We start from the raw sequence: 21964 nt of genomic DNA, 5'->3' as shown, positions 1-21964 counted from the left end.
TTTTGTCAAGGAAATATAGCAATTTCTTGGCATCATTAATTACATCAGAGACTTCATCCCGCATGTAAGTGAATATTCACCAGTGCCCTGTCACAACTGTTGAAAAAGAAGCCACCCCCATGGGGCCCTGACCAGACAAAGGTTGTCAAATATCTCAAAAAAGCTGCAAAGGATCCACCGCCTCTGACTATTCTATCCACAGGAAATCTTATCCTCCAGTTAGACGTCAGTGACCATTATTGGGGTGCTTTACTACTTGAAGAAAAAGACAACAAAAGATCCTATTGTGGACATGCCAATGGAGAATTGAAAGAATCTCAAAAGCACTATCACACTGTATTCAAAGAAATTATTACGGTGAAAAATGGAATTCAGAAATTTGACTTCTACGTCAGATCAAAGCACTTCATAGTAGAAAGGGACAACTCATCTTTCCCAAAGATGCTTGAATTCCAGAACAAGATTCTTCCTGATCCAAAGATTCTCAATCTGAAAGACTGGCCAGATATGACTTCTCCGTGAAGCATATAAAAGGCGAACACAATGTCCTCGCTGATATGTTATCTCGCCCTTGGTAAACATCCTTCCTCATATCCAAACACCGAGCCATTCCACTGATTCTCATGGCCTCATCCTCCTTCTCACCACCAGATATCCTTTACCTTGGAGCTTTTACCGAGATACATTTCCTGCCAGAATTACCTCCAAAAACCACTGATATCTCAATAATCAAATTCTATGCAAAACCCTTCTGTAGCCATTATGCGAGTCTGATTGACCTTCACTTAACCTTTCCAGCATACCCTTTCCTCAATCCCTACATCATAAAGCCATCATCCTTTAATACTCATGTATTATGGTATCTATGGTATATCTCTGTTTTGCAGGTACATGCTGTATTCCTCCCTCTTCAGGAGACGTACGTTCATCTTGATGATCCAGCCAACCAGAAATCTCTGTTTTGGACTTTCCTCCAGCTGTTTGATCCTCTATTCACATGGAGAAAGAAGCTGACTACCCTTATGGGTAATCACAAACTCTGGAAGATGGACCCAGCTGAAGTAGCCGAAGTACACAGTATCTTCATTCTGCATAGACCGTATTTTTTACAATCGAAACAGGAACCTCCTGTGGTCCCAAAATCAAGTCTATGAATGGGATATGCTATACAACTTTCCCAGTACATGGCCAAGCTACAAGCCTTCACTGTTGAATCATATCTGCGAAATGAACGATCTGAAGTTCTGTTCTGAGCTTGTAAAAGGCATCCCAAATGAGATCCTAGCTCCCAAGCCACCTGACAAAGACCTCCCTGATCAGGATCCTATGGATATAGATGAAGATGAAGACAATCCATGGAAGCAAAAGACATACTACCATCTGATCCATGGAGAAGTCATAACTTGAAGAGTTTGCTTTGCATAGTGACCTTTCTTCTTGCAAAAGATACGGCTTCATCCAGCACTCCTCCGGTGTTCCAATCCTTGATGATAAAGCCTGTAATTTTTGAAGATGACATTCCTGTCAGCCACGTTGAAGCAAACAAATCTCCCATTTATACTGATAAAATTGAAGGACATTTCATTTGGGATGTTGATCCTTCGATGCGTGATCCAGATTGCACTTGTCACCAATCTCCCTAGAGACAAACCAAACCATCTTGTAAACCTTTTTCTCCTCACAGAAAACCTGATGACCCAAGCATCCCATGGATAGGAATTCGGCATCCAGATCCAAAACCTAAGCCCTTATGGATCTATGATAGAGCCCTTGAGATTCTTCGTAAAGAAGGATTCCTTCCTCCAGAAGAACCTAACCCAGAACCATACCAAACTCCAGTTTCTAAACTGCCCCAATCTCAGCCAATTCCCTGTTTCATGGCCTCTCCGTATGATAAATAGTTTCCACCCTTGGAACCAAGATCATATGTAGACTCCAACCTTCATACCAGACCCTTTATCCAACCCTCTGAAGTCCAACACGATCAAAGGTCATTAGAATGTTGATCTATTCTCTTTCGTATTCTCCTCTAGATTTCCAGCCAATTCAAAACAAACTCCTCAAGTTATGTGTAGAAAGTCATGACCTGTTCATTCATGATCATCCACTCTGGAAAAACCCAGACTTTTTCATCCACATTTCCTTCAAGCTCAATGAAGATGTTAGTTCGACCAAAGCTACCCATCCGGGAATGACTCCATTAGACCTTAAGCTTACGAGAGAAGAATGTTATTCTTTATTGAAGTAAGGTCTAATTGAACCAACCAATTCCTCTTGGGCATGTCAAGCGTTTTATATTGAAAAAAGATCAGAAATGATTAGAGGAAAAAAGAGATTGGTTATTGATTACAAGCCATTGAATGTGTTCATCAGGGATGATAAATTCCCTATTCCAAAAGCCAGGACACAATTCATCCATCTTGCCGAAGCATAAATATTTTCAAAGTTTGATCTGAAAGGTGCTTTTTGGCAACTTGGCATTCACCCAGATGACAGATTCAATACAGCTTTCTGTATTCCGAATGAATAGTTCCAATGGACTATTTTTCCTTTCGGTTTAAACATTACGCCATCACTGTTTCAGAAGGCGATGACCAGGATTTTTAATCCTATCCTACATAGTACCCTAATCTATATTGATGATATTTTATTATTCTCAAAGAGGTGTTGCTCCTTAAAAAGAAAAGACCTTCATTTTCACTATCAAAGGATGTCCAAGCGATATTATCTTCTTGGTGGATTTCATGATGACAATCTCAGACAAGTTTACATTAACTCTCTACCAGTTACAGCCAGGATCACTCTTCTCAACAGTACATACACTCAATATGAGCATGCAACAATTGGCACTTCGCTTACCACTTTTCAAGCCGGTAGCATCTGTCTCACGTTCTTTCCCAATTTCAACATTCCTCTGAGAGACAAGAATCTGAGGAACTGCATAAAAGTTCAACTACAGATTACTGGTGCTCCACAAGTTTTTCAGCCCGCACGGCTACCCTTCACCATCAGCTCATTTACAGACTTCAAGATCATGTTGTTGATCTTCCCTTTCCAGGATAGTCTGAGGACACAATCTTGATTACGACCGAAAGAGAAGATGATGTTCCCACTATTCTCCAAATTCCACGAAAAATTCCTAGAGAAGAATTAAAGCAACTTATTCCTCTAGAGTAGATTTCCAGTTATGAGCAACTTCATCAGCAATCGTCACCCATCCATCTCTCAGATCCCAAGTATAGAGACTTCCAGATGGAACGGTAAAGACGGTGTTCAATCCAAAAGATACAGCATCATCCAGCACTCCTTTGGTGTTCCAATCCTTGATGATAAAGCCTGTAACTTTTGAAAATGACATTCCTGTCAGCCACGTTGAAGCAGACGGATCCCCCATCTACACTGATAAAATTGAAGGACATTTCATTTGGGATGTTGATCCTTCGATGTGTGATCAGAATTGCACTTGTCACCAATCTCCCCAGAGAGAAACCAAACCATCTTGTAAACCTTTTTCTCCCCACAAAAAACCTGATGACCCAAGCAGCCCATGGATAGGAATCCGGCATCCAGATCCAAAACCTAAGCCCTTATGGATTTATGACAGAGCCTTTGAGATTCTTCGTGAAGAAGGACTCCTTCCTGTAGAAGAACCTGACCCAGAACCATACCAAACCTCGAGAGTCGAGAACCGCAAGACCTTCCAAAGGAAAGCAACCAATCTAGGACCACATCTCCAACATAGGCCGTCCCATGGCCACTTAAACAGAGAACTCGGGTCCTTCAACCAAATGCTTTACTAGAGTAGGTCTTCGGAGACCGTACAACCTTTCTGATGTGCAGGATTCTCCTCAGAGGCAAGCACAGAGCATACTTGGTGTCATGTTATGATCATCAAAGAGGACCCATTACAGTTTCGTTAAACCAGAGGTGTGCCTTGCGCCAGCACCGTGACTCGGCAGGTTATGGGTATCCACTGTAAAGATATCCTTTATAATATCATATAAACATTACAAGCTCATAGAAGTAGAAGATAGAAGTCCTTTGGACAAATAGCTTTTAGGGGAGGAGAGAACTTAGAAGGTCATGGAAAACACAAAGAGGAAATTTTTTTTTTCTACTCTCCGTCGAGTCTGTCTTACAAAAGGGAAGGCAGTCCCTTATATAGAGGTCTCAGATCCCAAAGCTTACACGTTAAGCAAACATTGAGAGGGACATAAAGTAAACATAAAAAAAACATAAAGTAGGCGACGACATAAAGTAAAGTGGGTGAAGACTTTTGTCGCATCGACTGACAACTGACAAAGATAACCTAACTACTGACAAAAGACATAATTAAAAGGTGACCGTGTCGCGACGTCCCGGGAGCGCGTGTGCCCCGGGCGGCGAAATTAAAATCATTTTAATATTTTCATAGAAAAATCATGGAAAAGGTCGGAGTCGCCACTAACCTTTAGTGCGGTTAGAACACATGATTACTACCCCGTTAGGGGTAGAATCGGTCTACATTACCAGAGTTGGGGCCAGGAGTTCGGTTACGCGAGGGGAAGGTACGAGCACCCCCTACGCGCCCGTTCTTACGAACGGTACCTAATTAATTTGAAATTATCCCTAAGTTCATCTAATAATTCTTTAAATTACTCCTTTTTATGAATTTATAAATACATGTAAAAAATAAATAAATAAATATATACATATATATATATATATATATATATATATTCCCTCAGAGCTTAGGGTACGTGATGCCCAAAGGCTCATACCCCCACAATAAAATCATAGGGATTGAAAATCAAAAAAATAGATTTATAAAATACACTCCTAGGATTTTTTTTTTTAAATTTATAAGATTTTTCTAACTATGAACAATAATACTCCAGGAGGTTTTGGATAATAAACATAATAATTTAAACATATAATAAAGATAAAAAAATAATAATAATAAACTAAAATATTAGAATACCACAATTCATGCAAGTCAATGTACATAACACAAACTAAAATGTTAATATTAAAATACTACATGCGCGTTATGAACTAAAATGCTCAAACATACCTTTATACATATAATAATAATAATAATAATAACAACAACAACAATAATAATAATAATAATAATAATAATAATAATAATAATAATAATAATTAATATCTACAAATACTATAATAAATAACAAATTACCATAATACTATATATACTAAATATATAATATAATAGCATGATACCAAAACACCAAATATACATTATTAACTAAAATGCCAAACTTACCATAATAAATAATACCTTGTATATTAACATACTAAAAATATAATAATAATATATAATATTTCCTAAAATGCTATATTACTAAATGTACACAGTCACCTAAAATACTAAATTAAATGTATAATGTTACTTAAAATACTAAGTTGCTAAATATAAATATCACTTATTCAAATAAATATTATAGCATTAAAAATTCCACAACAATATTATGAACACGACAAAATAATAATACAATCATATACAAGAAATAAATAAATAATAAACAATAATGAACATAAATATATACGCAATAACAATATAAAGTAAATTAAATAAAACACTACTCAAAACCCTAATAACGTGAAATAGCCAAAACCCTAAAATAAAACAATAACCCAAAACCCTAAATGGTCGTATTATGAAAATAATGTAAATAATCAAGAATCCTAGATGTGCATAAATATTACAATCCTAAATAATAAACAAAATCCCTAAATATCGTATGAAAAATAAACATGATAAATATCCTAAATACACCAAAAACCTAAATAATATCTACACAACAACATGATATACGAACCCCTTAGATATATATAACAATAATAAAAAAAAATTCTATGATAATATACCCACCATAATATATAATATACCACAAATATGTAACAATGACAAAACTATATATCATAAATACATAATAACAATAAGGAACTAAAATGATAAACTATATACATGATAGGACAACAATAATGAGAGCAAACCGGGTAATATTTATAATAATTATCACAAAAAAAATTTAAACAAACATCACCGCGATTAAATACGATCGTGAATACAATATTTAAAAATATATCATATATATAATAGAAAGCCTAAATGCGAATATTTACATACTACGATAAATAACATATTAATATAAACACCAATACAATAAAGTCTTAAGCTTTAAGTATTAAAACAAGTCAAAATAAGAAAAGAAACAGAGAAATAAATAAATTCATTAATTAACAAATAAACAAATGGACATCAAATATATATAAAACCTGCATAAATATTATTACACAAGATGAAAAATAAATTAAAAAAAATCCTGCAAAAAAATAAATTAAAGTTAGTATATATATATATATACACACATACATACACACATACATAATAACAAATACAAATATAACCATATTAATAAGTAAATAAATAAAATACCAAAAGCAAAATCTCACCTTTGGGGCAGTATTGTGTGTATTCTGTGCATGTGAGTGTGTGTGTGTGTGCAGGGAAGAGGGACAGCACTGGGTACTTACAGAGGCAGTGCGTGGCCGGAGGTGGGGCTGGCCGGAGAATGGGCTGTGCTCGGCCGTTGGTTCTGGTTGATGGTGTCTCAGGTCTGCTGGAACTGAAGGGTGGCTGTGGCTGTGCTCGGTTGTGGTTGCAGTGGCTGTTGGATGTGGCCGAGGGGGGGGCTGGCTGGAGAAGCTGGACTGTTGTGAAGATGGCTGCGGCGGTGGCTTCCGGAGACAACTGCTGTGGTGGCTTCCTGCCGGGTGCTAGAGACAGATGGAGAGGGGGAGTTGTCTGCGGGTCCCTGCTGCTGCCTGCTGGAGATGGCTGCTACGGTGGCTTCCGGAGACGACTGCTGTGGTGGCACTGCTAGTGATGACGACGGCAAGAGTGAGGGTGCAATGCCGGCGGGGAGACTCGTGGGTGACTGAGTTAAAGATGGGTTCTTGGCGGCTATGGAAGAAGAAGAAGCAGGAGAAAACCCTTTTTTTTTTTTTTTTGCTCGGCTGCCTGTCTGTGCCCTGTGCCCTTTGTGCGCCCGTCCTTTTATAAAAAAAAAAAAAAATTGTGAAAACCCTACAAAACCTTCCTTCTTTGATTTTCTTTTTTTTTCTTTTTTATTATTTTATTCTTATGGTAATAATGAAAAAGGAAATAATAATAATAATAATAATAATAATAATAACTATCATAATAATATAAGTATCCATAAGATAATAATAATAAAAATAATACTACTATTAATAGTAAATAATAATAAATAATTATGGCAAAAATAAAAATAATACAGATATTATCAGTAAAATAATAATAGTAATAAAAATAGAGTAATAATACAAAAAGTAATAATAATAATAATAATAATAATAATAATATATCAAAAAGAATAAATGGAAAACAAAAATAATTATAGTAAAGTAAAAATAAAATAAAGATAATAAAAGTACTAGTAATAATAATAAAAATGAAAATAATAATAATAATGATAATAAAAATACTAGCAAAATAATAGTAAAGTACTAATAATAATAATAAAATAATAATAATAAAAATAAGGTAATAATAATAATAATATAATGAGAAGGGACTCCTTTGTTCTATTCGGTTATGGCAAAAATAGGGTGTCTACAGACCGCACATGGGCGACTGCATTTGTACAGGAGTGACCCACCACCTTTAATCATGTAATAACTTTTGACTTTCATACAAACTTATCATACAAGCAGACATAAGACGGCCCACCATTGTGGACTTATAGAGATGATAATACATAAAGTAGTCTGACATTATGGACTTCGGTGAGATGGCGAGAGGTTGAGATTGACGTACGTCCTCATCTGTGATCTCTCTAGGGATCGGATGGTAGTACGTCTTCTGCTTCCAAGGATTGTCTTCATCTTCATCTATATCCATACGATCCTGATCAGGGAGGTCCTTGTCAGGTGGCTTGGGAGCTGGGATCTCATCTAGAATGGCTTTGACAAGCTTAAAACAGAATTTCAGATCATTCATTTCGCAGACATGATTCAATAGTGAAGGCTTGTAGCTTGGCCATGTACTGGGAAAGTTGTACAGAGTATCCCATTCGTAGACTTAATTCTAGGACCATAGGAGGTTCATGTTTGGATTATAGAAATACGTCTATGCAGAATGAAGATACTGTGTACTGCGGCTGCTTCAGCTGGGTCCATCTTCCAAAGATTGTGATTACCCATGAGGGTAGTCAATTTCTTTATCCATGTGAACAGAGGATCGAACAGCTGGAGAAAGGTCCAGAATAGGGATTTTTGTTTGGCTGGATCATCAAGATGAGCGTACGTCTCTTGAAGAGGGAGAAATACAGCATGTACCCGCAAAACACAGATACACCATAGATACCATAATACATGAGTATTAAAGGATGACGTCTTGATGATGTAAGGATTGAGGAATGGGTATGCTGGGAAGGTTAGGTGATGATCTATCAAATCAGCATAGTGGCTACAGAAGGGTTTTGCATAAAATTTGATTAAGAAGACATCAGTGGTTTCTGGAGGTAATTCTGGTGGGAAATGTATCTGGGTAGAAGCACAAAGGTAAAGGATATCTGGAGTTGATGATGATGAGGCCATGAGGATAAGTGGAATGACTTGGTGTCTTGATACGAAGAAGGATGTTTTCCGAGGGCGAGGTAACATATCAGCGAAGACATTGTGATCGCCTTTTATATGCCTCACAGAGAAGTCATATCTGGAAAACCAGTCTTTCAGTCTGAGAATCTGTGGGTCAGGGAGAATCTTGTTCCGGAATTCAAGCATCTTTAGGAAAGATGAGTTGTCCATTTCTACTGTGAAGTGCTTTGATCTGACGTAAAAGTCAAATTTCTGAATTCCATTTTTCACCGCAATAATTTCTTTGAATAGGCTAGAAATCTGGAGGAGAATACGAAAGAGAATAGATCTTATTTGTCTGGGTAAAAGGCTTGAATTCTCTTTTGTACTTAATTCCAGTGGGAAGAATCCTCAAGGATTTTGAAAGACAATAAACATCCCAACCTAATAAAACATCTTTTTGAGGAAGTGGACTATCGATGACATGTGTCCAAATGATGCAATTGGGAAGGAGTTTAATCCCAATTTTCCTTTTGGAAATCAAAGTGGTAGTAAAAATTTGGTCATTTGCAGCTCTAAAGAATTGAGTATGGGAAGACCAACATTCTTATGGTAGAACTTTTGGATTAACCATGGTCTTATGGGATCCCGTATCAATGAATGCAACAACAAGAATGGGTTTACCATATTTTTCAGGGAGGAGCTGAATTTGGACATGAGGACTTATCTGAGAATCTTGAGAAGAGAGAATAGGTTGGACTTGAAGAGTTTCATCTGAATGATAGTCATCGTCTGAATCAGAGTTTTCTGAATCAGTAAGGACGAGAATAGTTTCTTTAGTCATTTCTTCTTGTTCTGAAAGAACAGATTCAGCATCTGCATCGAGTTCTTCATTTTGTAACTGCTGGGCAAGCTTTGCAGACTCTGTCCTTTTCATTGGGCATTGCTTTGCATAGTGGCCTTTCTTCTTGCAAATGAAACATCAAGGAGATTTGTCATGTCCTCATCGGAACTTCTTTTTGAAGAATCTGAACTTTTTCTTCTTTCTGGAATCTTTCCTGAAACGCTTGTCCAAACCATAATCTTTGAAGTGCTTCTTCTGTTTAGAATTACAGATGCAATCCTTTTCTTTGCATTTGATTTGCAAGTAAGGCTTCTTACATTGCTTTGTGAACTTATGATTCTGTTTCAGCATCTTGGAGAATAACATATGGGTATCACATAATTTTTCAAGAGCAGTGAGTGCCAGTTGATGAATTTCCCCTAATGAGATATCTCTGAGTGGTCGTGAGAGAGATGCAATCTTTTTCTGTAAATCTGGCTGGATGTCTTCTGGTAGAGAGTTAATGTAAACTTGTCTGAGATTGTCATCATGAAATCCACCAAGAAGACAATATCGCTTGGACATCCTTTGGTAGTGAAAATCAAGGTCTTTTCTTTTTAAGGAGCAACATCTCATTTCAAAATATTCTTGTCGAACTTCATTGGCATGAGTGTCTAGATCTCCAACGAATTCTCGATAGAGCGTTCCCAAAGCATAGGAGGGGGTCTGGGATTTAATGAATGTTACTTGTCTCTATTCACCAAGACTTTGAAACCAGTCTCTTAAAGTTCCAGTAAATCTGGATATGAATTTAACGCGAACTGATTCTAAAGAATTCCCGGGTTTTGAAAGTTGGAGGTCAATCCATGCACCAAATTCACCAAATCGATCTCTCCACTTAGTTGGAGATGATCCATCAAAAGAGAACCAAGAACCATTGGTTGAATGATGGGGAACCGAATGAGGAGTAGTTGAAGTAGCCTCATTAGGTTCTTCCACAATGGGAACCGTGGTGTCAGTCTCTTCATGAAACTCTTGTGTTCTGGATGATCCTAGATTTGGAAGGGTCTGATATGAAGGTTGGAGTCTGCATATGATCTTGGTTCCAAGGGTGGAAACTGTTTATCATACGTAGAGGCCATGAAATTAGGAATTGGCTGAGATTGGGGCAGTTTAGAAACTGGAGTTTGGTATGGTTCTGGGTCAGGTTCTTCTGGAGGAAGGAGTCCTTCTTCACGAAAAATCTCAAGGGCTCTATCATAGATCCATAAGGGCTGAAGAAACTTCTGATGGCCCCATGATGATGTATTCGGTGCCATGTTATGATCATCAAAGGAACCCATTACAGTTTCGTTAAACCAGAGGTTTGCCTTGCGCGAGCACCGTGACTCGGCAGATTACGGGTATCCACTGTAAATATATCCCTTATAATATCATAAAGACATTACAAGCTCATAGAAGTAGAAAATAGAAGTCATTTGGACAAATAGCTTTTAGGGGAAGAGAGAACTTAGAAGGCTATGGAAAACACAAAGAGGAAATTTTTATTCTGCTCTCCGTCCAGTCTGCCTACAAAAGGGAAGGCAGTCCCTTATATAGAGGTCTGAGACCCCAAAGCTTACACATTAAGAAAACATTGAGAGGGTCATAAAGTAAACATGAAAAAGACATAAAGTAGACAACGACATAAAGCAAAGTGGGTGAAGAGTTTTGTCGCGTCGACCGACAACTGACAAAGACAACCTAACAACTGACAAAAGACATAATTAAAAGGTGATAGCACTTGGACGGCTGCATTTGTGCGGGAGTGACCCACCACCTTTAATCATGTAACAACTTTTGACATTAAGCCAACAAACTTTGACTTACATACAAGCTTATTATACACGCAGACATAAGACGACCCACTATTATAGACTTTGGTATTAATAATGTATAAAGTAGCTTGCCATTATGGACTTTGGTGAGATGGCGAGAGGTTGAGGTTGACGTAGTACTTATCCGTGATCTCTCCATGGATCGGATGGTAGTACGTCTTCTACTTCCAAGGATTGTTTTCATCTGTATCCATAGGATCTTGATCAGGGAGGTCCTTGTCAGGTGGCTTGGGAGTTGGGATCTCATCTGGGGTGGCCTTGATAAGTTCAGAACAGAACTTCAAGTCGTTCATTTCACAGAGATGATTCAACAGTGAGGGCTTGTAGCTTGGCCATGTACTGGGGAAGTTGTACAGCATATCCCATTCGTAGACTTGATTTTGGGACCATATGAGGTTCCTATTGGGATTGTAGAAATACGGTCTATGCAGGATGAAGATAGTATGTAATGCGGCTGCTTTTGCTGGGTCCATCTTCCAAAGGTTGTGATTACCCATAAGGGTAGTTAGCTTCTTTCTCCATGTGAACAGATGATTGAACAGTTGGAGGAAAGTCCAAAACAGGGACTTCTTGTTGGCTGGATCATCAAGATGAGCGTACGTCTCTTGAAGAGGGAGAAATACAGCATGTACCTGCAAAACAGAGATATACCATAGATACCATAATACATGAGTATTAAAGGATGACGACTTGATGATGTAAGGATTGAGGAATGGGTATGCTGGGAAGGTTAGGTGATGATCTATCAGATCAGCATAGTGGCTACAGAAGGGTTTTGCATAAAATTTGATTAAGGAGACATTAGTGGTTTCTGGAGGTAATTCTGGTGGGAAATGTATCTGGGTAGAAGCACCAAGGTAAAGGATATCTAGAGGTGATGATGATGAGGCCATGAGGATAAGTGGAATGGCTTGGTGTTTGGATATGAGGAAGGATGTTTTCCGAGGGTGAGATAACATATCGTTGAGGACATTGTGATCGCCTCTTATATGCTTCACAGAGCAGTCATGTCTGGAAAACCAGTCTTTCAGTCTAAGAATCTGTGGGTCAGGGAGAATCTTGTTCCGGAATTCAAGCATCTTTGGGAAAGATGAGTTGTCCATTTCTACTGTGAAGTGCTTTGATCAGACATAGAAGTCAAATTTTTGAATTCCAATTTTCACCGCAATAATTTCTTTGAATACAGTGTGATAGTGCTTTTGAGATTCTTTGAATTCTCCACTTGCGTGTCCACAATAGGACCTTTTGTTATACTTTTCTTTAACTAGTAGGGCACCCCAATAATGGTCACTAGCGTCTGACTGGAGGATAATATTTCCTGTGGATGGAATAGTTAGAGGCGGTGGATATTTCGCAGCTTTCTTAAGATATTTGAAAGCCTTTGTCTGGTTAGGGCCCCATGGGGGTGGCTTCTTTTTCAACAGCTGTGACAGGGCACTAGTGAACTAACTTGCATGCAGGATGAAGTCTCTGATGTAATTAATGATGCCAAGAAATTGTTGTATTTCCTTGACAGAAAGATTATCATCAGGAAACTGTAATAATTGTTCAGCGACATGAGGACCTGGACAGATGGTTCCATGGGATATCTTCATTCCCAGAAAATCAATTTCTTGTTGTCCAATCATGCTTTTCTTTTCTGACAGCATTATCCTGTATTGTGATGCCAGCTGGTGGAAATGTTCAAGAAGGTGATGATGATCTGCAAGACTCTTTAAGAATAATAAAATATCATCAATATAGATCAGGGTACTATGTAGGATAGGATTAAAAATCCTGATCATCACCTTTTGAAACAGTGATGGTGCAATTTTTAAGCCGAAGGGCAAAACAGTCCATTGGAACTGTTCATTCAGAATACAGAAAGCTATCTTGAAACGGTCATCTGGATGAATGCCAAGTTGCCAAAAAGCACCTTTCAGATCAAACTTTGAAAGTATTTCTGCTTCCGCAAGATGGATGAATTGTGTTCTGGCTTTTGAAATAGGGAATTTATCATCCCTGATGAACACATTCCATGGCTTGTAATCAATAACCAATCTCTTTTTTCTTCTAATCTTTTCTGATCTTTTTTTAACATAAAATGCTTGACATGCCAAAGAGGAATTGGTTGGTTCAATGAGACCTTGCTTTAGTAAAGAATAACATTCTTCTCTAGCAAGCTTAAGGTCTGATGGAGTCATTCCCGGATGGGTAGCCTTGGTCGGGCTAACATCTTCATTGAGCTTGAAGGGAATGTGGATGAAAAAGTCTAGGTTTTTCCAGAGTAGATGATCATAAATGAACTGGTCATGACTTTCTGCACATAACTTGAGGAGTTTGTTTTAAATAGGCTGGAAATCTGGAGGAGAATACGAAAGAGAATAGATCTTGTTTGTCTGGGTAAAAGGGTTAAATTCTCTTTTATACTTAATTCTAGTGGGAAGAATCCTCAAGGATTTCGAAAGACAATAAACATCCCAACCTAATAAAACATATTTCTAAGGAAGTGGACTGCCGATGACATGTGTCCAAATGATGCAATTAGGAAGGAGTTTAATCCCAATTTTCCTTTTGGAAATCAGAACGGTAGTAAAAATTTGGTCATTTGCAGCTCTAAAGAATTGAGTATGGGAAGACCAACATTCTGATGGTAGAAATTTTGGATTAACCATGGTCTTATGGGATCCTGTATCAATGAATGCAACAACAGGAATGGGTTTACCATATTTTTCAGGGAGGAGCTGAATTTGGACATGAGGCCTTATCTGAGAATCTTGAGAAGAGAGAATAGGTTGGACTTGAAGAGTTTCATCTGAATGATAGTCATCTTCTGAATCAGAATTTTCTGAATCAGTGAGGACGAGAATAGTTTCTTCAGTCATCTCTTCTTGTTTTGAAAGAACAGATTTAGCATCTGCATCAAGTTCTTCATTTTGTTGTTGCTGGGCAAGTTTTGCAGATTTTGTCATATTCATTAGGCATTGCTTGGCATAGTGGCCTTTTTTCTTGCAAATGAAACAGCGAGGAGATTTGTCATGTCCTCGTCAGAACTTCTTTTTGAAGAATCTGAACTTTTTCTTCTTTTTGGAATCTTTCCTGAAATGTTTGTCAAAATCATAATCTTTGAAGTGTTTCTTCTTTTTAGGACTACAGATGCAATCCTTTTCTTTGCATTTGATTTTCAAGTAAGGCTTCTTACATATCTTTGTGAACTTATGATTCTGTTTCAGCATCTTTGAGAATAACTTATGAGTATCACATAATTTTTCAAGAGCAGTGAGTGTCAGTTGATGAATTTCTCCTAATAAGATATCTCTGAGTGGTCGTGAGAGAGATGCAATCTTTCTCTGTAAATTTGGCTGGATGTTTTTCTGGTAGAGAGTTAATGTAAACTTGTCTGAGATTGTCATCATGAAATCCACCAAGAAGATAATATTGCTTGGACATCCTTTGATAATGAAAATCAAGGTCTTTTCTTTTTAAGGAGCAACATCTCATTCCAAAATATTCTTGTCGAACTTCATTGACATGAGTGTCTAGATCTCCAATGAATTCTCGATAGAGCATTCCCAAAGCATAGGAGGGAGTCTTGGATTTAATGAATGTTACTTGTCTATATTCACCAAGACTTTGAAACTAGTCTCTTAAAGTTCCAGTAAATATGGATGTGAATTCAACGAGAACTGTTTCTAAAGTATTCCCGGGTTTTGAAAGTTGGAGGTCAATCCATGCACCAAATTCACCAATGCGATCTTGCCATTTAGTTGGAGGTATTCCATAAAAATAAAACCAAGAACCATTGGTTGAATAATGGGGGACCGAATGAGGAGTAGTTGAAGTAACCTCAGAAGGTTCTTCTACAATGGGAACAGTGGTGTCAATCTCTTAATGGAATTCTTGTGTTCTGGATGATCCTGGATCAGTGGGAGATGCCATCATCATATTGGTGAGATCAGTAATCTCTTGATCTGAGGAGGAGGACGATGTTTCAGTGGAAACATCACTGTTATCATCAATGGGTACCTCAGGAATAAAGTCAGCAATGAAAGATAGGGATTGATCAGGTGATACAAATGGATTTTTGAGTTTATGATCAACAGGCTCAGAAGGCAAGGGTTTTGCTGGGGTTGGAGATCTTGGATAAATAGGGGTTGATGGAATAAGAGAATGTCTCTTAAAGATCTAAGCGGTGGATTTAAAATGCTTAGAATAATTTGACTGTTGGTAGGATGGAGTTGGTGGTGACTGAGGAATGAAAGAGTACGGTGGAGTATATGAAAAAGCTTTAGGAATATAGGTTGGTGAGGGAATTAGATGATGATCTCATTCAATCTGAGATAATTGATATTTGATCCTTCTGATTTCTGCTTCTTTATCATTAAACATGGATCCAAAATATCCTACAGAAATAAATTGTCTCAGCTCAGCATCAAGACTATCAATTCTTCTCTTGAGATCAACATATAAGGCTTCAATTCTGGAATCGAGGTTGTCAAAACATTGGTCCATCTGAGTGCCATGATGTATGAGTTTATCAACTTTGTGATCAATGGCAGTCAACATTGTATTCTGTATTCTGGCATTCTGAGTTTGCCAGTTCAGAACTTCTTCAACTTGTGATGGAAGCTTTCTGGAACCGTGTGGTTGAATCCTTTACCTTGGAGCTTCTACCCAGATACAGCTTCATCCAGCACTCCTCCAGTGTTTCAATCCTTGATGATAAAGTCTGTAACTTTTGAAGATGACATTCCTGTCAGCCACGTTGAAGCAGACGGATCTCCCATTTATACTGATAAAATTGAAGGACATTTCATTTGTGATGTTGATCCTTTGATGTGTGATCCAGATTGCACTTGTCACCAATCTCCCCAGGGAGAAACCAAACCATCTTGTAAACATTTTTCTCCTCACAGAAAACCTGATGACCCAAGCAACCCATGGATAGGAATTCAGCGTCCAGATCCAAAACCTAAGCCCTTATGGATCTATGAAAGAGCCCTTGAAATTCTTCGTGAAGAAGGACTCCTTCCTCTAGAAGAACCTGACCCAGAACCATACCAAACTCCAGTTTCTAAACTGCCCCAATCTCAGCCAATTCCTTGTTTCATAGCCTCTCGATATAATAAACAGTTTCCACCCTTGGAACTAAGATCATATGCAAACTCCAACCTTCATACCAGACCCTTCATCCAACCCTTTGAAGTCTAACCAGACGGTTCCAGAAAGCTTCCATCACAAGCTGAACAAGTTCTGAACTGGCAAACTCAGAATGCCAGATCATAGAATACAACGTTGACTGCCATTGATCACAAAGTTGATAAACTCATACATCATGGCACTCAGATGGACCAACGATTTGGCAGCCTTGATTCCTGAATTGAAGCCTTATATGTTGATCTCAAGAGAAGAATTGATAGTCTTGATGCTGAACTCAGACAATTCATTTTTGCAGGATATTTTGGATCCGTGTTTAATGATAAAGAAACAGAAATTAGAAGGCTCAAAGATTAATTATCTCAGATTGAACGAGATCATCATCCAATTCCCGCATCCTTAAAACTTTTCCATATACTTCATTGTACTCTTTTATTCCTCAGTCACCACCAACTTCATCCTACCAACAGCCAGATTATTCTAAGCATTTCAAATCCACTACTAAAATTTTTAAGAGACATTCTCTTATCCCATCTACTTCTATTCCTCCAAGATCTCCAATCCTGGCAAAAACCTTTGCCCTCTAAGCCTATTGATCATAAACTCAAAGCCTATTTGTATCACCTGATCAATCTCCATCTTTCCTTGCTGATTTCGTCCCTGAAATACCCACTAAAGACAACAGTGATGTTTCCACTGAAACATTGTCCTCCTCCTCAGACCAAGAAATTACTAATCTCACCAATATGATGATGGTATCTCCCACTGATCCAGCAACATCCAGAACACAGAATTTTCATAAAGAGACCGACACCACAGTTCCCATTGTGGAAGAACCTTCTGAAGCTACTTCAACTACTCCTCATTCGGTTCCCCATCATTCAACCAATGGTTCTTGGTTCTCTTTTGATGGAAGACCTCCAACTAAACGGCGAGATCGAATTGATGAATTTGGTGCATAGATTAACCTCCAACTTTCAAAACCCAGGAATACTTTAGAATCAGTTCTTGTTGAATTCACATCTAGATTTATTGGAACTTTAAGAGACTGGTTTCAAAGTCTTGGTGAATACAGACAAGTCACATTCATTAAGTCCCAGACTCCCTCTTGTGCTTTGGGAACGCTCTATCGAGAATTCGTTGGAGATCCAGATACTCATGCCAATGAAGTTCGACAAGAATATTTTGAAATGAGATGTTGCTCCTTAAAAAGAAAAGACCTTGATTTTCACTATCAAAGGATGTCCAAGCGATATTATCTTCTTGATGGATTTCATGATGACAATCTCAGACAAGTTTACGTTAACTCTCTACTAGAAGACATCCAGCCAAATTTACAGAGAAAGATTGCATCTCTCTCACAACCACTCAGAGATATCTCATTAGGAGAAATTCATCAACTGGCACTCACTGCTCTTGAAAAATTATGTGATACCCATCAGTTGTTTTCAAAGATGCTGAGACAGAATCATAAGTTCACAAAGGATTGCAAGAAGCCTTACTTGCAAATCTAATGCAAAGAAAAGGATTGCATCTGTAGTCCTAAAAAGAAGAAACATTTCAAAGATTATGGTTCTGACAAGCATTTCAAGAAAGATTCCAGAAAGAAGAAAAAGTTCAAATTCTTCAAAAAGAAGTTCCGACGAAGACATGACAAATCTCCTTGATGTTTCATTTGCAAGAAGAAAGGCCACTAGTCAAAGCAATGCCCAATGAACAGGACAAAATCTGCAAAGTTTGCCCAGCAGTTACAAAATGAAGAACTTAATGCAGATGCTGAAGCTGTTCTTTCAGAACAAGAAGAGATGACTGAAGAAACTATTCTCGTCCTTACTGATTCAGAAAATTCCGATTCAGAAGATGACTATCATTCAAATGAAACTCTTCAAGTCCAACGTATTCTCTCTTCTCAAGATTCTCAGATAAGTCCTCATGTCCAAATGCAGCTCCTCCCTGAAAAATATGGTAAACCCATTCCTATAATTGCATTCATTGATACAGGATCCCATAAGACCATGGTTAATCCAAAAGTTCTACCACCAGAATGTTGGTCTTCTCATACTCAATTCTTTAGAGCTGCAAATGACAAAGTTTTACTACCGCTCTGATTTCCAAAAGGAAAATTGGGATTAAACTCCTTCCTAATTGCATCATTTGGACACATTTCATCGGTAGTCCACTTCCTCAGAAAGATGTTTTATTAGGTTGGGATGTTTATTGTCTTTCGAAATCCTTGAGAATTCTTCCCACTGGAATTAAGTACAAAAGAGAGAATACTCCTATATAAAAGGTTAAATGGATGTCAAACTTTTCTTGAGCTTACAGGGTTATGATTAATTATTTAGGGTCCATTTAGTTTGGAAAATAATTTTCAATTTTCATTCTACTTTTTAGACTAATTTTTTTTTACAACATATATATAAAACAAATGAATTACTATAAACAATGTTAGAACTATATGCTTGCGAACATATTTTTACTTTTTATTTATAATTTTTCAAATAAATTTATAAAATGTCAACTTGTTTTCTAATTCCTCAAATTTATATTGAATAATTGGAAAACATCGTGTCATTATTTTTTATGGATTTTCAACTCTTAGTTTGTAAATAGGAGCATGTGATTTGGTCTTGAACTCTAATTTATGTGAATTATTTATAAGTTTTTTTAAAAAAATCACATAAATCCAAATTCAAGTCCTAAAAATACATTATCTAAAATTTGAAAGATTAGAAAATAAGTTTTAAAATCTAAAAAGTAAAAGCTACTGAAATAAGAATGCTTAGATGGATGAGTGGTATAACATTGAAAGATAAATTAAGGAATGAACACATTCACAGTAAGTTAGGGGTAGCTCCTATAGAAGATAAGATAATAAGGGAAGGACTCAGATGGTATACACACTTGCAACATAGGTCATATATTGTACTAGTGAGAAAGAGTGAGTTAGTTATTAGGGGGGATAGTAGAAGGGGTAGGAGTAGACCTTAAATAACTTTGGAGGAGATAGTGAGTAAAGATTTAATATTCCTGAATCTCTTATAAGAAATGATCAATGATCGCATAAATTGGCGAAAAGGATTCATATAGCTGACCCCACTTAGTGGGATTTAAGGTTTGATTTTATTGTTATTTTTGTTGTATATTTAAGCAAACTCATTATTATCTACCTTTCTATACAAACCCTGTAAAATTAAAAAATAAACTAAATTTATTTTAACTATTTTAGAAAACTAAAAATAAAAAATAAAAATTATTTTTAAAAACTAAATGAACCCTTTTGAGTTTTTCGTTACAATTGTTTAGAAGTCAACACTATACTTATTATAATTTTAAAACAACCAACAACTATTTTAGAAAACTAAAAATAAAAAATAAAAAAAAATTCAAAACTAAATGAACCCTTTGGAGTTTTTCGTTACAATTGTTTAGAAGTCAATACTATACTTATTATAATTTTAAAACAGCCGGTAACATGAAGCTCCTGAAACAAACTAGAGAATCAATTCTAAATGCTAGTCCTTCAAGTAATTTTTACTAATTTAGATCACTGAGACGAGAAGAATCCTATACCATTTAAATGTATCATTCGTATTCTTTTTAGAGTGTAATTTTCTCACATCTTTTATGCGTGAAACATCAAATCACTAATTTTAGGATTTATGAGGTTAAAAATTTTGCCAATATGCCTTATAGAACTAGATTTTCTCCACCTCCTTTTTTTTTTTTCTCTATCAGCGGTGATCATGATATGGTTGTTCCACATATTGCGACGGAGGATTGGATAAGGTTTTTGAATCTTTCTATCACCGACAAATGGAGACCTTGGTTTGTCGACGGTCAATCTGGCTGGTTGGTCTAATTTTATTTTTAAATCACTACTAGTTCTACAATCTAGGTGGAAATTTATATTTTCAATGTCTTATCTCTTTTTTCTTGTGGAAGGTTTACAGAAGAGTACAAACACAACAGATTCCAATTAACATATGCAACTATAAAGGTTAGGAATTTAAAATCACTTATAAGACTTGTTTAGTTGCAAAAAAGAAGGAAAATTTTTTTTTCATTTTTTATTTATAGAAAACTTCCACTTGACTTTCTAGCTTTTCAAAATTTATAAAGAAAAGCTACAAAACAATGAAAAAGCAACCTTTCATAAATTTTCTTCAAAAGAAAAATAGATATTTTTTTTTTCTCCCTAATGTGATTATGGAAAGAATGGCTCAAGTACTATTGTTTTATTTTTTGTTTTAATAAAAAGAAATTTATTATGTGCAGGGAGGGGGTCACACAGCACCAGAGTACAGGCCCAAGGAATGTCATGCCATGATTTTTAGGTGGCTGGCATTTTACCCTCTTTAGCTAGTTGAGATGTTGCAGTTATCCCAAAATGTATAAAGGGTTTTATCTTGTTACTAGGTATGACATGTGGGACAAGGTTTGTAAGCGTAGATAAATTTAATTATGAAGTTAGGAATGTTGGGGAAGTAGTCAAAGCTTAAAACAATTTTCTTTAGGTAAAAATGTTTCGCCATTCCTTTGCTTTGTTTAAATTACCCTCGCATACATGTGGATTTTTCGTATAATGATCGAATATAGTATGCACGGAGAAATAAGTAAATCAACAAGAAGCAAATGAAATACAACTAAAAAGATTAAGAAACAAATAAGAATCAACACAAGGTTTACGTGGTTCGGTAAAGCCTACATCTACAGAAGCAATCGGCACAAGAATTTCACTAAGAAATGTCAAAAGTACACAATACACTTCACAATGATCTCTCTCTTACACAATACACTTCATAATGATCTCTCTCTTCTGTCAATGCACGCCCAGAAGAACATAAATAAGACTCTCTCGGAAGTTTCCCTCCAAATTCCCAATCACCCCAACGTTCCAATTCAAAATTCAAATATTTTCTCGTAGTCCAGATGCACTCGTCAACGAGAATAGGGCACTCGATACAGAGAAGGGCACTCGTCAACTAATCATATAACTCGTCGACGAGCCCATTTTTCTATTCTTGGTATCTCAGAACCTTTGAGTTTTCCTTGCTCTCGGGATCTATTCGTCAACGAGCACAGGGCACTCGTCAACGAGTCACCCTTATATATTTCTTCCTTCCATTGTTTATGAAACCCCAAGTATAAAAGTCACACCATAAACAACAATCTCCACCTTGGCAATTATACGACCCTTAGGAGAACCCGAAAAACATATCTAACAGCTCCACCTTGAACTTGAAATGCTTGGTTGAGTTTTTCTCCCTTCTATCAATTGGAGACATGGAGTAAGTTCAAGCAACGCTTGAACTTTTCACTAGTCAACTATTTTGTCAAAATATCCGCTGCATTTTTAGACGTGTGAACCTTGTCCAATACGAGTTTACCCAAAATAATCAATTCTCAAACCCTATGGAACCTCACAACAATATGCTTGGTTCTAGCATGGTACACTTGATTCTTTGCTAAATAAATAGCGTACTAACTGTGACAACATAGAACAACCCCATCTTGTTGT

General features: G+C 36.8%; 1 protein-coding gene across 3 annotated transcripts in view; it reads left to right on the top strand.

Moving 5' to 3' along the window:
• The window catches only part of LOC131154995 (serine carboxypeptidase-like 18), an 86306-nt gene extending 65339 nt beyond the window's left edge, over positions 1 to 20967 (top strand). The window contains exons 12-14 of one of the 3 annotated variants that reach the window (XM_058107865.1): positions 20182 to 20295; positions 20389 to 20443; positions 20722 to 20967. In XM_058107865.1, the coding sequence (XP_057963848.1) occupies positions 20182 to 20295; positions 20389 to 20443; positions 20722 to 20805 (253 nt within the window). In that variant the 3' untranslated portion in view covers positions 20806 to 20967. Of the gene's footprint in view, positions 1 to 6513; positions 7023 to 20181; positions 20296 to 20388; positions 20444 to 20721 lie in introns of those variants that run through there. The other 2 variants (XM_058107867.1, XM_058107866.1) reach the window with 2 other exon arrangements.
• Positions 20968 to 21964: the final 997 nt, after the last annotated feature.

The sequence above is a fragment of the Malania oleifera genome, chromosome 5, assembly GCF_029873635.1.
Source record: "Malania oleifera isolate guangnan ecotype guangnan chromosome 5, ASM2987363v1, whole genome shotgun sequence".
Taxonomy (NCBI): Eukaryota; Viridiplantae; Streptophyta; class Magnoliopsida; order Santalales; family Ximeniaceae; genus Malania; species Malania oleifera.
The sequence above is the reverse complement of the archived record's forward strand: the minus strand, read 5'-3'. Positions and strand labels throughout refer to the sequence as shown.